This window comes from Typopeltis vanoorti, chromosome 12, assembly GCF_054136105.1.
Source record: "Typopeltis vanoorti isolate ZY-2024b chromosome 12, IOZ_Tvanoo_1.0, whole genome shotgun sequence".
Classification (NCBI taxonomy): Eukaryota; Metazoa; Arthropoda; class Arachnida; order Uropygi; family Thelyphonidae; genus Typopeltis; species Typopeltis vanoorti.
The window spans coordinates 116,075,628-116,096,860 of NC_143560.1; the positions used below are offsets into that span (position 1 = coordinate 116,075,628).

Genomic DNA, 21,233 nt, shown 5'->3' on the forward strand with positions numbered 1-21,233 from the left:
ATTAGAAATAAAAATGTATGCAATATATCTATGTATCCATGTATAAAACTTCACTTATTAAGGATGCCAACTGCAAAATTATTAAAGCAGGATATGGAACAGGTATTTTCCACTGAAGAAACTACAGCAGAAGCAGGGATTCACACAGTAGGGTCATGATGGCATTAAAGTTGACTATTTATTATCTGAATGATACAGAATGAATACTCACTATAGTAAACTTAATATAATAAGCAACAGTGCTTGCTATAGTGAGTGATGACTGTACCTTCAATTTAACCTAAAATAAATCTTAATAACATCACTGCAACACCGGGACCATTATTAGGCTGCTGAAATATGGACAATAGCAGTGGTTAGCTGAAATTCAGATATACTGTATTTTTCCATGTATAAGATGCTCCCATGTATAAGACGAACCCAAAATTAAGAAATCAATATGTTAAACATAAAACAGAACACATTTGATATTTTTTATTTATTCAAGTATATTTAGTAATTATGTAATATTTTTAAGATGCATACTAAGAAATTATGCATCACTCTCAGTTTCGGGCATATCATTTTCTTCATCGTTTTTTATTTTCAGACATTTTTATGCACTAGTGCTCAAAATATTGTTAATGTATTAACTTACCCCACCAGAGAATAGAAACAATACCAAAGCAAGATGTGCTAATTATTGAAGGAAATTGGAATGCCAAAGTTGGAATAGATAATGATAAATGGGAAAGAGTCATGGGAAAATATGGTTTCGGAGAAAGAGATGAACAAAGTGAAAAAATGTTAGGATGTGATGTGGAGCCCATGGTTCGCGATGATGGTGACAACCAACGAGTTGCAGACATATGAATGCTTTCAAAGTTCTGATTAGTTTATTCAGAATCAGCCGTTAATGACGTCAATCAACAGAGTTAACAAAGGCTAGTGATGGAAACGTTCATGGAGACAAGGTACAGGCAGTTTCACCACGGGTCTCTCAACAAGTTACTCTCCGTGTATAAGACGATCCCTAATTTTTGGCCTAAAAATTTTATAAAAAAATATCATCTTATACACAGAAAAATATGGTGGTGTGTGTGTGTGTGTATATATATATGTATATATATATACTTTTTGTGCAATTGGAAGAATACAAAAATAAGGAAACTTCAATGAAATGATTCCAGTTTTCTGTCATTGTTGTAAACATTAATAAACCAGCAGGTATGTTACAAGATTTTTATTAATAGAAAAATACTAATTAATCACATTCATATTTCACTGACACCTGCAAAATTATTTTTACTGGGTTCACTTTTCAGGGTTAGAGAACTAAATAAATTCAGATAGCAAGCTAAGTTGCAGTTATAGTATTATGAAGAAATGCATTCAAATCATCCTACACTTGATGAATGCTTTAACAGATAAGTGTATGGATCCCTCAAGTCATAATGGTATTATATAAATCTCAATAGTTGGGATAACAGCATGGAAAATATTCATATAACATGATTTGTATTCAATAATAATATCTCTGGGGAAAAAAGAATGGTATGTACCTACACATTTCTACCTTGTTAAGGTATGTAGAATTACAGAATAATAAGACATAATTTGCAATTTTCTGCCTAGCTGTATACTTCTGTAATGCTTAAAAATCATTTAGTTATTTATTTTTGCAATTTAAATTTATGACATACCTTAAAATCTTTAGGTGATATAGATCGATAATGACCTGTCCATAATGCTCGAATTACAACTGCAAATTCTTCAGTAACATCTCCTCTTGTACCTTGTTTACTTTCTCTAATATAAAAAAATAGCAACAATACAAAGCAGCTTTTCTTAACAAATAATGATCTAAGAACTGAAGATAGAAATTTAAAACACTGTTAGTAAAGGGGTCACACAATTCAGTGTATAGCTTGGAGGTAATGAGTAGCTGTGTGTTCATATATTACTAGTGATGTTCCGCACTGTTTTTTGCTATCAGTTTGGTTTAACACGTTACTTAAGGTTTGTGATATTTGACAGTAAATTGTACTGAGAGTAACTGCGATTTCCGATGTCAGTATAGTATGGTTTAGTTTTTTTTTTTTTTATTATTTGTTCAATAATTTCTAGATTGTAACTGAAAATAAATAAACCATCATATATTACTGAAATAGAGAGTCAAAGGCTTATTTATCATACATGTCCTCTAGGAGATGTGCTTTACTTCGTGTATAGAGGCTTAAGTGCTGTGAAGACATAATGTTGGAGGTTTAATGGATTTTTTACAACACTCAGAAAGGATTAAAAAGAATTTAATACTTCCTATATTTCGTCCTAGTCACTAGGGCATCTATGGGGATTACAAAAATAACTAATGTAACATAACACAAATATCATACAATACTAAGCCCAATCACGTGGGTGACACTAAAGTCCTATCTAGGTGGAGCGCCCTCTAAGGGCAGCTGTAGGTGGCCTGGAATATAAAGTAGGATCTCTGGTGATGAGTGTTTCCCAAATTTTCAGAAGCTTAATGCAACTGTATTTATTAAGATTTGGTTGATTTCTAAGAGCTGCTGCTTCCAAGAATAGTCTCTCTTTCTTGAATTTGCTGTGATGGAGCATGGTGGTTTTCTTCCATGATACTCTGTGGGTGGTGTCCAAGACATGGTCAGCCAAGCCCGAATGACCATAGTTGTGTTTACAGATGTAAGACTTGTGTTCCTCTAGGCGGATGGATGCTGATCTGCCTGTCTGTCCAAAGTACGCCAGCTTACAGGAACAGGGTACTTTGTAAACTATAGGCAGAGAGAGAGGAGGGAGCTGATCTTTCGTAGAACGGATAAGGGTAGCAAGTTTGCGGTGGGGCTTATATGCTGTGTTTAGGTTGTACTTTTTTAGAATCTTGGCTATTTTTTCGGATGTGCCACGGATGTAGGGTATGGTGATGGCATTTTTAAATTCTTGTTGACGAGAAGGACCGGGAATGGGAGAGGAACTGATTATTTTTTTGATACTGCGATCGCTGTAGCCATTGGAGAGGAAAGTGTTGTGTATGTAGTTAAGCTCAGTAGTGAGGGCGGTTCCACTGGAACAAAGATTGTGGGCTCTCTTGGTAAGAGTTTTAATAATGCCATATTGTTGAGAGGGGTGGTGGTGTGAGAGTTTCTGAATGTATCTGCCTGTGTGTGTGTGGGTTTTCTGTATACAGAGAAGGCAAGAGTATCATTAGGCAGGCGTGTGACTAAGGTGTCTAGGAAGGGTAAACAATTGTTCTTTTCCTTTTCCATAGTAAACTGGATTCTTGGATGTAGGCTATTGAGATGACTGAGGAAGGAGTCTAATGTGTCTGGGCCATGAGGCCAAATAGAGAACACATCATCTACATATCTTAGCCAGATTGAAGGCTTGAGTGGGGCTGAGTCTATGGCTCGTTTTTCAAAATCTTCCATATAGAAATTAGCAAGGGGGGGGGGGAGAGAAGGGGGAACCCATGGCGGTTCCCTCTATCTGCTTGTAGATTTTGTTCTTTCAAGAAAAATACCCAGAGTTAATGGCAAAGGAAAAGAGATCTAAGATATCAGAAGGGAAAACTTTTTGTAAGAGAGATGATGTGTTCTCAAGTGGTGTCAATTAAGGGAATATTAGTAAACAAAGAGGAGATATCAAAGCTTACCAATATGTCTGCTTTATTCAAGGTTAAATTTTCTATGAGGGCTTTAAAGTGGGTCGAGTTTTTTATATAGGAAGTGGACCTTCCAGTGAGGGGGGTCAGAGAGTTGGCCAGCTGTTTAGACAGTCTGTAGCAAGGTGCATTGGTGGCATCTACTATAGGTCTGAGTGGGGAATTGGGTTTGTGACAAAATTCCAATTGGGTTTGTGACCCACACAAACCCAAGTGGGGAATTGGGTACTTTGGACAGACAGGCAGATCAGCATCCATCTGCCTAGAGGAACACAAGTCTTACATCTGTAAACACAACTATGGTCATTCAGACTTGGCTGACCATGTCTTGGACACCACCCACAGAGTATCATGGAAGAAAACCACCATGCTCCATCACAGTAAATTCAAGAAAGAGAGACTATTCTTGGAAGCAGCAGCAGCTCTTAGAAATCAACCAAATCTTAATAAATACGGTTGCATTAAGCTTCTGAAAATTTGGGAAACACTCATCACCAGAGATCCTACTTTATATTCCAGGCCGCCTACAACCGCCCTTAGAGGGCGCTCCACCTAGATATGACTTTAGTGTCACCCACGTGGTTGGGCTTAGTATTGTATGATATTTGTGTTATGTTACATTAGTTATTTTTGTAATCCCCATAGATGTCCTAGTGACTAGGACGAAATATAGGAAGTATTAAATTCTTTTTAATCCTTTCTGAGTGTTGTAAAAAATCCATTAAACCTCCAACATTAAGAGATGTGCTTTACATTATGGAAAATACTAATGAAAGTGATCTGGAGCTTACTCCACCTTTACTACAATTTGCCCATAAGGTTGCTTATGCTTGCATCCGCCGAAACTTTTAGTTTCTATATATTCGGCACGAAACTCTTCTAGTTTCTATATTTGGCTATGAAATAATGTTGGATTCAATATCCACTTAATTTGTACCAGCATGTATTATATTTGCAGTGTTTTTTCTTTATGTTTTATTGCTTGTTTGCCGAGGTCTGGAGAGTCATTTTGCTTGTTATCGTAGATTTTATGCCGATAAGAAAAAAACTAAAACTGTTCATACAACTCTTGATAACTTCTTCTGATAAAAAAAAAATTGCAGCAAATAATATAGGGGGTACAAACACTTATTAAACATTTACTTTGCATTCATTTTTTTATCTTTCCTAAAAGAGTACCATATAAAAAGAATTATTAATTCGTTATCGATCATGGACGAATTGCAATTTTTACCATTGATTATTAGATTTTATTAACGCGATTTTGGTATAAGCAGTAACAATGAGGGATTTATTAACTGCATTAATTGAGGGATACCTGTATATCTAAGAAATTGGTCTTATATACGAGGGTGGTCTGAAAAGTTCTTGGACTAACAATGAAAAAACGAATTTATAATTTCAAATTATTTTTCTTTTTTGACATAATCTTCCTTAGGACTAATACATTTATTCCAGCGATGCTCCAGCACCATTATCCTGTCCCTGTAGTGGTTCTCAGTAAGATCTGCAAAATACCCCTCTATAGCTAAAATCACCTCTTGATTCGAAGAAAAATGCTGACCAGTGAGGAGGAGTTTTAGTTTTGGGAAGAGATAGAAGTAAGAGGGAGCCAAATCTGAGGAATAGGGTGGATGTTCTAACAATTCATAGTGCAGATCCCTTAATTTTCCCATTGCCAAAACACTTTTGTGGGCAGGTGCATTGTCCTCATGAAAGATGATTTTTTCTTCTGCAAACCAGGTCTTTTCTCACAAATTTTTTTGTCTAGTCTGGTTAAAAGATCAAAATAATATTCCCCAGTTATTGTTTTACCCTTTTCAAGATAATTAATAAGCAAAATGCCTTTAGCATAACAAAACACCAATGCCATGACCTTTCCTGCTGATGGAAATGACTTTGTCTTCTTTGGTGCTGAACAAAACAGTGAACAGAAGCCACCGGATTCTGTCCACTGTTTTGACTGCTGTTTGGATTCTGGTGTGTAATGGTGAATTCAAGTCTCATCCATAGTAATAAATCAACACACAAAATCAGTTTTATTCTTGTTAAAATGCTCCAAGCATTGTTCAGAGATTTTCATGTGACATTTTTGATCTGCTGTGAGCAAGCACGGAACTTATCTCGCACAAAGCATTTTCATTTGCAATTCTTCAGGCTAAATATATCCTACACGTTCTTTTGAAATGTCTATAGTCTCAGCAGTTTCACGCACTTTGACTCGCCAGTCACCCAATACTATATTGTGCACTTCATAAATAATTTCTGATGTTGTTATACTTTTTTGGACGTCCTTTACATGGATCATCTTTAAGGCTGGTAGCCACGTTTAAACTTGACAGCCCATTTCTTCATGGTTGAAAACAAAGGAGAAGAGCATCCATAAACTTTTATGAACTTCGAATGAATTTCTTTTGCCATTAAACCTTCTTTTACAAAGAATTTTATAATCACACAATACTCAGTTTTATCCATTTCAAGGGATACAGACAATATTTTTGCTTCAGACAGCTGTATAAAACAAACTACTTGATAGAATGACTTGCAATTTCGCATGGATGTTTATGACAGATGTAACAACTTAGAAAAAAAAAATCTTGCCAATAGTGTTGCCGCCATCTATGGTCGAGGCCGAGAACTTTTCAGACCATCCTTGTATGTATGTGTGAGTGTGTGTGTGTGTGTGTGTACAGTCAATTCCGTTTAACTGGACCACCGGTTAATTGGGGGAGCCGCTTTTTTGGGCCAAATCTCAAATGGAAACCAAACCAACATATTAATACATAATTTAAACGCTTAATTGGGACAACTTTTCGCTTAACTGGAACAGTAGCTGAAAAGGAATTTAGCAATTTTTGATATATTTTATGGATTTTTCGAAAATATGGCAACACTACATACACTAATATTTGGCAACATTAGCGAGATGCGAATCAGTTATCTTTCGTCGTGCGTCTGGCAAGTATGCGTCTGCTTAAGAATCTACTCTTACTATATACTGTACCTAGCTAATATCGATTTATTGTGTCAATTTTATTTAAAATTTTTAAATCTTTGTCAAGATGCCAAGAAATGATTTTACACTTTCAAGTAAAATTGCTTTGCTGGATAAAATTAAAAGCCAGCCATTAAATACAAGCCATTGTAGGCTTGCCGATATAACTGGTTTACCAAAATCTACCATAGCGCGTCTCCTACAACAAGAAAATCAACTGCATGAGGAGTGGACATTATAGAAAGAAATTCCAGGAACAACCAAAAGAAAGCGTGATGGAAAGGATCCAGAAGTCGAAGAAGCATTAGATCAATGGTTTTCTATAGTTAGCAGGCGAGGCTTGAATATCAGTGGCCCAGTGTTGAAGGCGAAGTCAGAAGAGATCGCTAAAAAGCTGGACCACAACGATTTTCAAGCAACTGCTGGTTGGTTGTCTCGATGGAAAGAGCAAGACACAATATCAAATTTAAAAAAGCACACAGCTAAAAGGGCAGTGCTGACAATGTAAGCGCTGAACAATTGAAAAATACTAAAATCTTACTTTTTTAGAGTGTTTCTGTTCAAATCATATATACAACACTGATGAAACCGGCCTCTATTATCGTGCTACGCCAAACGGCTCCCCGTGTTATAAGCACATTGCACTGTCAGGGTATAAAAGGACAATGGACCGCATTACTGTGTTATGCTGTGGAAATATGTCAGGTATGGACAAACGAAAACTACTAATCGTAGGAAAAAATGCTAAGCCTCGATGCTTTAGGGGGTTAAGAATAGAAAGTTTACCAGTAGAGTACCATGCCAATAGTAATGCGTGAATGACTTCTGAAATTTTTCGGAATTGGCTTACGAGTTGGAATGTAGAATTACAACGTAAGCAGAGGAAAATTTTGTTGCTTCTCGATAATTGTGCTGCACTCCTTCATTTAGATTATCTAAGAAATATAACGCTGGAATTTCTTCCTCCTAATACAACATCCTTAGTGCAACCAATGGACATGGGGATAATAAAAAATTTAAACACAGTGTATCGAGGAAAATTGGTTAATTACACACTGGAATCCATTGATGAAAACTTATTAACAAGTTCATCAAACAGCCAGAGAGATAATTCAAAAATTTCCATTTTGCAAGCAATGCAGTTTGTCTCTGACAGTTGGTGAGCTATAAAAACCAGCACAATACAAAACTGCTTTGCTGTTTGTGGTTTAAAACCTTTGGATGTTCTTGAAATTTGGAGTAGTTATGAAAATGAAGACATACTGCAAGCTTCTATCATGAATAATGAAGAATTTTCAACAATAGATGACAATTTACCATATTACAATGAAAATGAAAACTCTGAAGATGCAATTGTTGAAGTCATTAAATCCAAACGTCAAAAATTTGAAGAAGAATGTGATGATGAGGATGATGACCCACCTGTGCTTGTAACTAATCATGAGGCCAAAAAATTTATAGTCAGGTTACAGCACTATTTTATGCAGGAAGGTAATGAAGAAAGCCTTACATCCACACTGAATATCTGTGCTGATTTTGTAGAACTGCAAAATTTCAAAAGCAAAAGATAGACTACAGTTGATGCATTTTTGCAGAATTAAAATTTGAAATTGTAAAAGTTATCATGTATGCATTATTTTTTCTGCACAATTTATAGTACAAATATTTTCTGTATTTTGGTTTAATAAACCATTAAGATAGGTACCTAATCATTATTTTTTTTTACCTGCGTATTACATATTTTATTTTAGAATTTATTATTATTTCGTTTAATTGGGGCAGCCGCTTAACTGGGCCACAATGGATTAGTCCCAACATGTCCCATTTAAGCAGAATCAACTGTATATATATATATATTTATAAGATTAAAATTTAACTGACTAGAACCCGAGAAAGTATAACAGAAACCTTTAATAAATCATGACTAGTTTCATCTGTATTCCGACTTCTTCAGGTGAGTAAGAAATAACATAAGACTAATAAAAATAACAAGGTAAAAAACATGGACTTTCCAGCTTAATAAAAAGAAGCAGAAATAGTAACAGTCATATTTGAATAGGTGACCGCATGCTACTGTTGGCATGAGTAGAATGTGTGTGACAGCTAATTTTAGATCGCCAGTATTGGATTACTGCACTATGGGAATCAGGCGAATTGTAGCTTAGATAGTCGTTCAAGTGTGAAGGGTCTAAAACTATTTCTTTTGATTCTATAATACATCTTTCAAATTCATCCTTGCAGATATATAAATTGGTTTTGCAGTCCCAATCAACTTGGTGTGGCCGTTCTTCGAGGTTAGAGTTTGCAGAGAAGAGCACATGACTGGAAAGGGCGCTCGCTCGTGTTCTACTGTAGGAGATGTCACGTCTATGTTCCTCAAGACGAAGTGAAACAGATTTATCGGTCTGACCAAAATAAGGTTGACCACAGTCATACATAACTTTATAAACACCAGGAAAATGCAGTTGGTTGTGTTTTGGTTGACTCAGAAAAGAACAAAGTTTTGGCAGAGTAGTATAGTCGGTCTTTATGTTGAATTTCTTCATAATCCTAGATAGTTTTGGAGTAAGAGAGCTGATAAATGGTAACTGTATGTGAGTGATAGGGTTGGATTCATCTTCTTGTCGAGGTTGTTGGCATGGTCTCAAATGTTTAGTGATGTTACAAGATGAATATCCATTACTCAAAAAGGTGTTTTTCAGGAAGTTAAGCTCTGTTTGAAGGTGGAAGTGAGACAAATTGCTCAATGGGCAAGGGTGGAGATGATGCCCAGTTTCTGAAGAGGGAAGTGATGAGAAGAGCCATGCAAATATCTATCAGTGTGGGTGGTTTTCCAAAAAATTGAAAATTTAAGACAGTCAGGTGATCTACTAATCTTTAATTCCAAGAAGGGGAGAATGCTGTTAATCTCTAGTTCTGAAGTGAATTTAATGTTCTGATGTTGATTATTCAAATGGTTTAGGAAGTTCTGAAGTTCCTCTAAGCCATGTTCCCAGATAAGGAGGATGTCATCAATGTAGCATAACCACAGTTTAGGTTTTAAAGTAGCTATAGAAATAGCTCTCTCTTCAAAATCTTCTAAAAAAAATGTTAGCTAAGACTGGGGATAGAGGGCTGCCCATAGTTAACCCACTAGTTTGTTTATATATTTTATCCTCATAGCAGAAATAGCCAGAATTGATGCAGAGAGTTAGAAGAGCAAATATTTCTTTAGAAACCTTGTCCTTAAGAAGAGTCAGAACTTCATCTGTAGGTACATTCGTAAAAAGAGATACGATGTGAAAACTCACCATTTTGTCAGAGTCTATGAGATTTAAATTTTTAATTTTTGAGATGAAATCAGAGTTTTTGATGGAGGAGGAATTGCGAACTAAATGTTTTAATGAAGTTGCAAGATATTTAGAAAGATTGTACGTGGGAGAGTCAATACCTTCTACAATAGGTCTTAGAGGAGTGTCAGCCTTGTAGATCTTAGGCAGATCGTACAAACGAGGAATAAGGGGATGGAGAGAGCGGAGAGATAGTCCTGTGTGTCTAGGAAGTTCAGAAGTGGATTTTAGAAGATTGTTTATTTTGGCCAGACAGATAAATCTGTTTCACTTCGTCTTGAGGAACATAGATGTGACATCTCCTACAGTAGAACACGAGCGAGTGCCCTTTCCAGTCATGTGCTCTTCTCCGCAAACTCTAACCTCGAAGAATGGCCATACCAAGTTGATTGGGACTGCACAACCAATTTATATATCTGCAAGGATGAATTTGAAGGGCGTATTATAGAATCAAAAGAAATAGTTCTTCACACTTGAACGACTATCTAAGCTACAATTCGCCTGATTCCCATAGTGCGGTAATCCAATACTGGCGATCTAAAATTAGCTGTCACACACATTCTACTCATGCCAACAGCAGTATGCGGTCACCTATTCAAATATAACTGTTACTATTTCTGCTTCTTTTCATTAAGCTGGAAAGTCCATGTTTTTTACCTTGTTATTTTTATAAGTCTTATGTTATTTCTTACTCACCTGAAGAAGTCGGAATACCGATGAAACTAGTCGTGATTTATTATAGCTTTTTTTGTTATACTTTCTCGGGTTCTAGTCAGTTAAATTTTAATCTTATAAATGTATACATCCCGAGTCAATCCTAATTACAACAATACATACATACATATATATATATATATATAGCAAATAATATATATATAAAAAAAAATCAAAAAAAATCAGCCCTTTTTATTCCCATATATACAGAGGTGAGGCCGTTTTAGCCCTATTTAACCTTTGGAGATTGAGTGGACAGTTCAATCTCCACTGGTACCCAATCAGAGATAGCTGGCCCAAGGCTATCACTAATTAAACGGCACACAGTGAAGAGAGAGATGGCTCAACAAGTGTTGCCATCCTGTGGTCCCAAACCCTAACACTCACATTAAATGTCTGAAATAATGTGGATTCTACAGTTGATTTTCTTGAGTTTACGGGATGAAAAACCTGAGTTTCTTTCCAGGAGGAAAAACCCGCTTGCCCGTGCCAGAGATAGACTAACTCGGGAACCAGTCGAAAAAGGCTTAGAAAAATTTCTTCTGGTCGCTGCCTAGATTTGAAACTAAGAAGTCTTCATTCGTGCGGTCAAGCACCATGGTGTGCAAATGCCACATCCACGGAGCTACACAGGCTCTATCTATACATATATATATATATATAGCAAAACAGAAAGCAAATCATTCTCTTAGAATGATCTGCTTTCTTAGATGAGCAAAATTCCAGAAATTATATAATGCTCTTCTCCCACTTCAATACTTAAATGGAAATGAAATTAAATACGTTACATATCTTATTAATGAGTCTAACATTCTGAGATGCAAAAGTTTATATTTGATGTAAAAATGAATATGCAAAGAAATGTAAACTTTCATTAGTGAATGACAGAAAATTCAACTAGATTTATCCATACATAATGATTTCAGAGGAAATTGGGGATGGCCAAGTTTTTTGGACATTAGACTAGAAGTCTCTTCTATTCTTTTTTGTGTGTTTGTGGGGGGGGGACGTCATATTACTATTGCTCTACTTAAGAAAGGGGGATACCTTGTTTGAATGGCAGAATTAAATAAATGTTGAATTTATGTAATTAATAAACTAATTACTAACTATTATAATAACGGAATTAACTCACGTAAATTATTCTTTATTCGTAGAATTTTCACCTGAGTATCAGAGGCATCATCAGTACAGGTACAAGGCTAATTAAACAATAACTGATATATTCACAAAGCGCCACCTAAGTAGCTAAGGTTAAATTTCCTAAATTTATTTAATTATTATTAATATTTATTTATTTTATTTATTTTTAATAATTTAAATTTAATTATTTAGTTATTTATTTATTAAATAATAATTATTTAATTATTAAAAATAAATAAAATAAATAAATAAATAATAATAATTAAGTAAATTTAGGAATTTAACCTTAGCTACTTAGGTAGCGCTTTGTGAATATAACAGTTATTGTTTAATTAGCCTTGTACCTGTGATGAAGTAAGAAGTAAAATAGTGATAGATAATACAATACTAGAACAAGTAAACACTTTCAGATACTTGGGATGTGATCTATCATACGAAGAAGAAAAAGACATAGACACTAAAATATCGAACTTTGTTAAAGTAAATGGCATAATAAATAGTATATTTAAGCCATCCCTGGTACAAAAACACACTAGAATCAGACTATATAATGTCTTGTCAAAACCAACTCTACTATACGGAAGCGAAACATGGACCATGAAAAGGAAAGATGAAAAACGAATTCAAACAGCAGAAATGAAGTTCCTCAGAAAAACAGCTGGATATACCAAGTGGGACCACAAAACAAATGAAGAAATCTTACAATTCCTAAAAATCAAACCAATTAATTACTACATAAGACAGTATAAACAAAAATGGCTAGAACATTTAAATCGAATGGACAACAGCAGACTACCAAAAATATTATACAGATACAAAATAAGTGGAAAAAGAAGAATCGGAAGACCAAGAAAGAGATGGCATGAGACCGGAACAGGCCACATGGCCTATATTCCATGATAGGAAGAAGACCTGTGATGATACCTGTGATACTCGGGTGAAAATTCTATGAATAAAGAATAATTTACATGAGTTAATTCTGTTATTATAATAGTTAGTAATATGTCTACTCATGGTATTTCCTTACTGAAACTAATAAACTAATTACTGTATGATAAATATCCTCTAACCTCTTATTCCTCAAATGTATGTCATAATTTACCTTCCTCTGTACTCTTTCAATTGTTTTTATGGTAATTTTGGTTCCATTCATAAACCTTATAAACAGCATAAGATACTTTGTTGGTTAGCAATGTTGCAAATTAAATATCACTATAAAAGCAATTCTTATTACTTTTGACATGCTTGATTTTGTAAATAACTATAAGATACTTGTTTGTTAAATGACCACATTTAAAATATTAAAAACTTGACTTGAGGACTGAATGCAAAATTACTAAAGAGGAGCAGAACTTTGGTAATGAGGTCACCCTTTCTGCTTAGCATTTTCAGTGAAAGGAAAACATGTATACTCCCCCCCCCCCATACACACACACACACAAAGATATTCAGTGCAAAAAAAACTTCACTCAACATCCTCTGGTTTCCTATTATAAATAGCTATGACTATCTGGAATTAATTGACTGCAAGGAGCAGTTGATTAAGTCAAATTTTAATATCAAGAAAATTTCTTTGTCTTGATAGTAAAATTGGAAAGGAACTTTATTTTCCAGAAATAATATTTTCTTTCAGATACTTGTCATAAGTTACCAAGAAGTATGACTTCTTCCATTACTAATTTTGGTCAAGTGGCTAGTAATGAATATAAAATAAGATCTCAGTTTGTTTGTATTTTTACTAAGCAAGCAGGCATTAACACTTGTCATCAAATTGGTTCAAGGGTCACTTTTAAGGCATGACTGTTTCTTTCTTTCTCTATCACATAAACTGATATATTATCTAGAATGGCTTTTTTATGTAAGAAATTAATCTCCTTGGCATAATTTTCATTTCAGTTTGTTTTAACCCTACTTTAAATTGCATCTGTAGTACCTTATACTGATTTTAGATATTAATTTGAGCAATTTTATAACAGTATTATTCCAGTTAATCGTGATTTTCACTTTTACACTAATATTTTCCTATGAATATTTAAGTTCTTTGAATTTAACATTTCAATATTTGATTGATATGCTATTTTAGATTCCTAAAACTTGAATTGCTATTATTTTAAATGTCTTATGTTGCTTGCAAGGTTATCATAATCAGTTCAAGTATTTTAAGTAAAGTGTGAGGGAAGATTTTAAACATAGCTTATTCTTTTAAGATAAATAATTCTGGCAGAGAAATTTTACAATAATTCATCATTTTTGATTAGAGATAGCATTATACTACAGTATAAACAAATAGCTTACTATTCAATTAATTTCTGTGAAAATTTGTTTCTTTAAAAACATAGGTTCACAGAAACAAGTTCTTCATTTGCTTTTACAGCACATCAGGAGTACAACCAGATGACATATGAAATATTCTTGTTTCATAGATAACTGAAATTAAGTATCTAAAAGCATTTGTTTCATAAGACAGGAAATTAAATCTGTAGTTTTCATCAAATAACAATTTAGAATTTTTACTTTATAAATATCTTAATTTATTTTTATATCTATGTATAAATAAATAACCTTTATTTACACACAAAAAAGAGCTGGTATCCATTATAGTTTTTAAGAGAATAGCATCAGTTTATGCCAGATGTCATTGGTCTCTCTTCTTGCTGCCCTCCACTGCATTTCCCTCCCTTATAAGTTGAAATACCAATCAGGAAGCTACTTGTACACAACAGCAGTGTCAATAACTTTTCCATCCCACGTCTCTTTGCAATAAGGCTACCAATTACAGTCCCTACAAAGTTGACTTACTGTCCAAGTCAGTAAGCAACACTCGTATAAGACATGGAATTAAAGTTTTATTTCCCAAATGTTTTATCTGTTCCTTTCTTATACTTAAATAATACCAACTGAAGCAATAACAATATGCTAGAGACTGAAAAGATACCTAGACAGCGGAAAGAAGAAATGATCACTCAAATTAGTCTACTGTTAGTATACCTGTAAAAAATGTCTATAAAATATTGAAAAATAAGATTAAACGTGAAATAGAAAAAGATATTAAGACATGAGCAAGTTGGTTTTAGAACCAACTTGCCAAATTTTTACTAAAAAAAATATCAATGAATATCAGTGAACCATGCACAGAATTTATAAGTTCATTATACCTGCATTTTATAGATTTTACCAAAGCATTTGACAGTATTGATAGAGAAACATTAGGGATAATTATTAGTAGAAGACATGAAATTTCTGAGATATGTGAGAATAATCAAAAAAATGTATACAGGAAAAAAAAGTTGTGTTATGGTACAGCAAACAACATCAGAATGGTTTGAGATGAGGACTGGTGTGAAACAGGGTTGTGTAATGTCTGGTTTATATATTCAACATATATTCATTGATTTGATCATGAGATAATGCACAGTAAGGCATAAGAGGAGGAATTAAATGCACTCCTACAGGAATTAAATTAAACTTATAAGAAGAGGAATTAAATCCATCCATAATTTTGATATCATCAAAACACAAAAATATACAAGCTAAATCAGATAAAACATCTGAAAAGGTTGATCTTAAAATAAATATGATAAAACAGAAGTTATTAAATTGAACTGCAAATGTCGCAAAGAAATTAAAATCAATCAACATGCAGTAAAAGAAGTTAAGAATTTTACATAATTGGGAACTAATGTTGTTACTGATAATAAAACTGACAGGAATATAATGCAAAGACTTTTCAAAAAAACTGAATAATATATAGAGCTATCCAAATATTATAATAAAACCAAAATAAAGACCTTCAATAGCAATGTTAAGGCTGTATTATTATATACATCAGAGATATCATGGAAAGTGACAAAAAAACAGAAAGTCAAATTAGACAGTTTTCCAACAAAATTCTTGCATAAAATATTAAAAATAATTTGGCCTCAATTATTCTACTAGCAATTTAGAAGTTTTACTAAATTGCGAACAAACAATACACAACAAACTGCTTCCAGTAAATTACTCTGACTCTACCTAATAATTTATATGTGTTCCTCTGTTCAAAATAAGTTCATTAATTCACTTAGGCATGGACTCTACCAATGTAGAACACATTTTTCGTATTTCTGCATCTCAAAACCATACTTTTATAATGGATTATATTAAGTTATCCTTCGTATCACAATTTAATTTTCCAAGTCTCAACAAATAGTTGAGAAATCATGGGCATATAACAAAGATCTGTATTTAAGTTTTGTAGATCTGGAAAAGGCATATGACAAGGAGGAAAGAGAAAAGCTATTCAAAACGCTTCAGTTGTATGGTGTTAATGGGATATTATATCATGCAATTGAGTTGTAAGTCAGCAGTTAGAACTGAAGAAGGTACAGGAAGAAGGTTTAATGTTAAATCTGGTGTCAGATAAGGATGTACATTATCCCCTCTGTTATTCATTATCTATATGGATCACATTATGAAGGAAAGTGGTATTAAACATGATATCAAAATTGTAGATGTTAATGTCAGCTCTTTGCTTTATGCAGATGATATTATACTTCTAAATAAATCTGCTACAAGTCTGCAAGATTCCCTGACTAAATTGAATAACTGTTGTAATAGATAAGGTATGAAGGTCAGCAATAACAAGACAAAGACTGAAAATAGGCAGAAGCACTGAAAATATCAACTGCATTGTGAATGGAGAACCTATAAAAAAAGTAAATTTTAGCTACTTGGGCGATTTTTGGTGAAGATGGTATATTAAATATGGAAATAGATAACAGAATCAACAAAGCTAGTATGGTAGGAAGTCAAATGAATAAATTTATATGGCATAAGAGAGAAATTAGTCTAAATGCTAAATTAGCTATATACAACACAGTGTTCAAATCAATTTTAACAGCATCCAGGAATGCGTCCGCAGAGCTAATCTCAGGTGGTATGGTCACTTAAACAGAATGGGAGAAGAAAGATTAACAAAATAAGTGTTCTCTGCCAGGTTGGCAGGAAAAAGATCCAGAGGAAGACCAAGATATAGGTGGATTGATACAGTACAAAAATGCCTTAGAAGAAAGAAATATAAGACCTGAAAATATTGGAGTCTTGACAGGTAACAGACTGATTTGGAGGAAAATTGTTGATTGGAATTTAGTAATGATGTAAATTTTTCATGTAGTACTATCATATCCTGTACACCCCTTGAGGATACATGGCAGGAATTTGATGATGAGACTTCTCTTTTTCACTATAGCCCACAAATTTTCTATTGGGTTAATGTCAGGAGAATTACCTGGTCACTGAAGCAACTGGATGTTGTGATTTTTGAAGAACTCTTTCACTTTTTTTTGAAGTGTGGCTTGGAACTATCTCCTGCTGGAAGATGAGCTCTTTGTCTTTCTGGATCTATAGGATTACTGTGTTCTGCAATATTTTTATGTATTGGTATCACTTTTCATCATAGCATCAACATTCATAAGTGAAGCTGTGTAAAACTACTCCAGAATCTTTTTAGCTGGCTGTTTAGGAACTTGTTGAAGGTGGGTGGGAGAAGTCTTTTCAGCTGCTGATTGCAAACATAGGGTACTCACTTTCCTTGGACAAAGAAATCACTCTCATCTGATGATATGACCTTCCACCTATTACAGTCCAATCTTTGTAAACGTTTGCCCACTGGTGCCTCTTTTTCAGCATCACCTTCATCAACAGTTATTTCTTTCTGGGTCTGTGGGCAGTCCTCCGTGTTTCCAACAATTTTCAATGGACTCTCATGTCAGAAAAATTAATCCCACTAGCTGCCAAGTCTCTATTTAAGTCTACAGCAGACAATCTTGGATTCGTTTTACTTTCCCTAACTAGCAAATGATCTTGAGTAAGTGCAGTTTTCCTTTTTCACCCAAATTTTCTTTTTCTGTCAGGAGTAAAGGTATCTGTTTCCCTAAACCTCTTTAAATCACATTAATGGTACCCAAAGCAACACTACACTCAATGACAATTTGTCTTTGAGTCGTGGATGTGTGCTGAGAAAAAAGTATATATTTTTGAACACTTTCTTGGAGGTAAAATAAAAAATATATATATATAGATAGATAAATAAAATCTATCTATATATATATTTAGATATATATATCTACGAATGTCAATTTGTTTACACTATTAAAAACACACAATTAATAAACATCGCAGAGACAGTTATAACAGTTAAAACATACAGTACTCAATCCAAATAGTGAACTAAAACCAAAATTGAAAATTGTAAACCGAAACCAGAACCAATATTATTGTGAACGGGAAGAAAAACCACACCAAAAGCAAAAACTTTATGAAAATTCGGCTTGTTCAGGTTAATTTGTTCACTACTGTGTGTGTGTGTGTGTGTGTGTGTGTGTGTGTGTGTGTGTGTGTGTGTGTGTGTGTGTGTGTGTGTGTGTGTGTGTGTAAACATCACTGCTACTTTAGAGCCGTTTGGACCATGCTACTCAACTTTATTCATGTTTGATTGTTTCATTATGTTACAATTAAAGAAGGTACTTGTAGTCTTTAATTTTTATACTCACACTGAAGATGCCTTTGATACTTTAGTTAGAGTTTTATGCAATTAAACTTCTAAGTATTCCACTATATTAATTTTTATTTAAATGTTTACTTAAGTTTCAGTTTATCAAAACAGTATTAGTGCCATGGTAGGCTAAGGATTAGATAATCCATTAACTTTATTCTAGAGACCAAACATAACTGTTTCAAGCCTCTAATGAGCAGGATATTGGTCTCTCACACACCAAACAATGAAATTTGTTTCCCACTTAAAATCTTACTGATATATATATATAAAATGAAATTTTCTTCATGAATACACTGCGTACATAATAAAGGAATTGACTTACCTATTAATGTCAGCACGATAACTTTCAGATATAAAATAACTTGCAAGTGGAGTTGTATTAGAGAGACACTGAATAATGGAATTCATATAACATGTATTACCCAAATTCTTCAATCCTGTAACTGCATAACCCTAAAGGGACAAAAAATAATGAATTGTTAAAATATGATACACAACAGTTTTTGAAATGAATATGATAACAGAATAATCATTAATTCAGGTAATTAGTACATAAAATGCATTTAACAAAACAAAAAAAGTGGACAATAAACTACACACATATATAAAAAAAACAACAGTCATATATCAGGTGGGGGGGAGTGGAAAGTTCCAATAAACACCTAAAATGAAAATGACATTAAAGCAACTGATATAACCACAAGAAAGAACATATGAAGATATAAGAATACAAAAACATAAGTTCATAACTCTGCTACTAGTATGTTCTTTCTTGTGTTGTATTATTTGCTTTAATATCATTTTTATTCTAGGTGTTTATCAGAACTTTCCAGACCCTACCCCCTCATATACATAACAGCACACTATTAATATAAAAATAATATGAAACTATGCTGGTCAGTCAGCCATGCTGACTGACAGAAAGTATGTATGTGGAAGAACAGTCTAGAACAAAAAGTGCCAGTGATAATTCAACAGGGCTCTGTACTTGGAGACCACTAACATTTCATTTGCATGTTGATGATAATGAAGATGGTTAGAAGAGGAAATATCCAGCTGTCTGATAATTACACTAAGTTGGGAAGAGGCAGTAAACAAGTCTGATGAAGAATTTAAATAGGAAATATCCAGCTGTCTGATAATTACACTAAGTTGGGAAGAGGCAGTAAACAAGTCTGATGAAGAATTTAAATAGACTTATATGGGTAAATGATAAGGGATGCATTTCAATGTAGTAAAATGTAAAGTTAAACATTCTGGACTAAAGAGATTGCAAGCTGTGTATCACCCTGCTTTCACTGAAGAAACTGATGAGACGAGGAATTTAGCCGTGATAGTCAAAGTTTCTGTAAATTATTTCGGAAATATTAGTTAATTTTCAAAATGATTCAGAGAAACGACTCTAAAATAACTTACAATCTATTCAGGCTGGAAAATAGGCACTTGTGATTTGCTCATGACTAATGACAGCAACAAGCAGTTGTTCATGTTAAAAATCGGTACCTTGGAGTTGCTCAACAATTGCTGACGTTAAGCACTGAATTTGCTTTTCACTCTATAATGGAGGAGAGTACAGAAGTAACAACTGAGAAATCTGTAACTCTATCCATCTTCATTCTATGAATTTAAAGATAATTAAGACCACTGGTTTTATTACAGTGTCTGGCAACTCTGGCCGAAGTAGTTTTGGAAGAAATAAAAGTATTCGGTGAGGTGCAGCAGAATGGAAACCTTGCATTGACATGCCTCAGAAAATAAGGGAACAGAATATTACTAAAAAGACTAACAACAAAATGTAGTTAGGATTACCACTTGAGTAAAGTGGAAAGTAATTTATAAAATTTAACAATAAAATGCGATACACATTTTCCTACTCTTCATTAATATAGTACACAGAAAGTTAAAATGTAGAAGAAACATTGCAACGCATAAAGACAGTACAAATGATTAAATGGGGTACAGAAAAAGATATTTTAAAAAGTTACCATGTTTCTTTATAAAACCTTAGCAACCATATCTGGATTACAGTGTTTAAATTGGATTGTTTGAATTTTACATGGACAAACAAGTAGAAAGAAAAGCAGATGCAGGGACAGGTAAACGAGATAACATCAGGTCTATAAAATTAATTTTCATTCTAAGGATAGATTAACAACATATGGGCTGCAGACTATATGATCAAGACATACACGTTAGTAAAGTCATTTTGCAGAATAGATGTAGATGAGGTCTTTCAGAGAGAGAGAGAGAGAGAGAGAGAGAGAGGGAGGGAGGGAGGAAGGAATTGTCTCTAGGAGTTAGGCATGACAAGACTGTCAGGAAATTTCTCTCATAGCAAGTATGATAAATGATACACAGACCAAGCGGTAAAACTGAACAAACCATCAGATTTAAAGAGGAATGAAATAGGCATTGTGTGTCATGACTGCCACAGCAAATCCTAGGGTTCCATGAAAGAAACCAAATTAACTTTTTAAAAAAAATAAATAAATAACAGCAACAAATCAACCTTATATGAACTGGCACAATATTATAAATCCATCATTATTTCATAGTATAACTGAATTTAAAACTGAAAAAGTTTTGAAATTGACCAAAATACAACCTTGGGCATCTGAGTTGTTCCGAAATGGCATTGCTTAAGACACAAACTATCCAGGAGCCCATACTTTTGTCTTTTATTAGTGCTTCTGATTAAGGGTTTGCTGGCATGACAGCTGTGCCAAAGTGATGGTTCTAATCATAGGCAAGGTAAAAACATTATTATTATTGTAGGGAAGCTCCATGGAGTCCGAAGACTCATCACATGAGATCCAAATTATCCACACAATTTATCATACCTCTCCTTGAATCCAT

General features: G+C 33.9%; 1 protein-coding gene across 1 annotated transcript in view; it reads right to left on the bottom strand.

Annotated features, from left to right (window-relative positions):
- Nucleotides 1–21,233, bottom strand: part of LOC150101159 (ubiquitin carboxyl-terminal hydrolase 8-like) — a 338,380-nt gene that overhangs the window by 150,013 nt on the left and 167,134 nt on the right. Inside the window, exons 14-15 of the mRNA XM_090401220.1 lie at nucleotides 18,700–18,830; nucleotides 1,683–1,788 (exon numbers count right to left, since the gene is read on the bottom strand). Coding sequence (XP_090257346.1) covers nucleotides 1,683–1,788; nucleotides 18,700–18,830 — 237 coding nt within the window. The remainder of the gene's footprint in view (nucleotides 1–1,682; nucleotides 1,789–18,699; nucleotides 18,831–21,233) is intronic.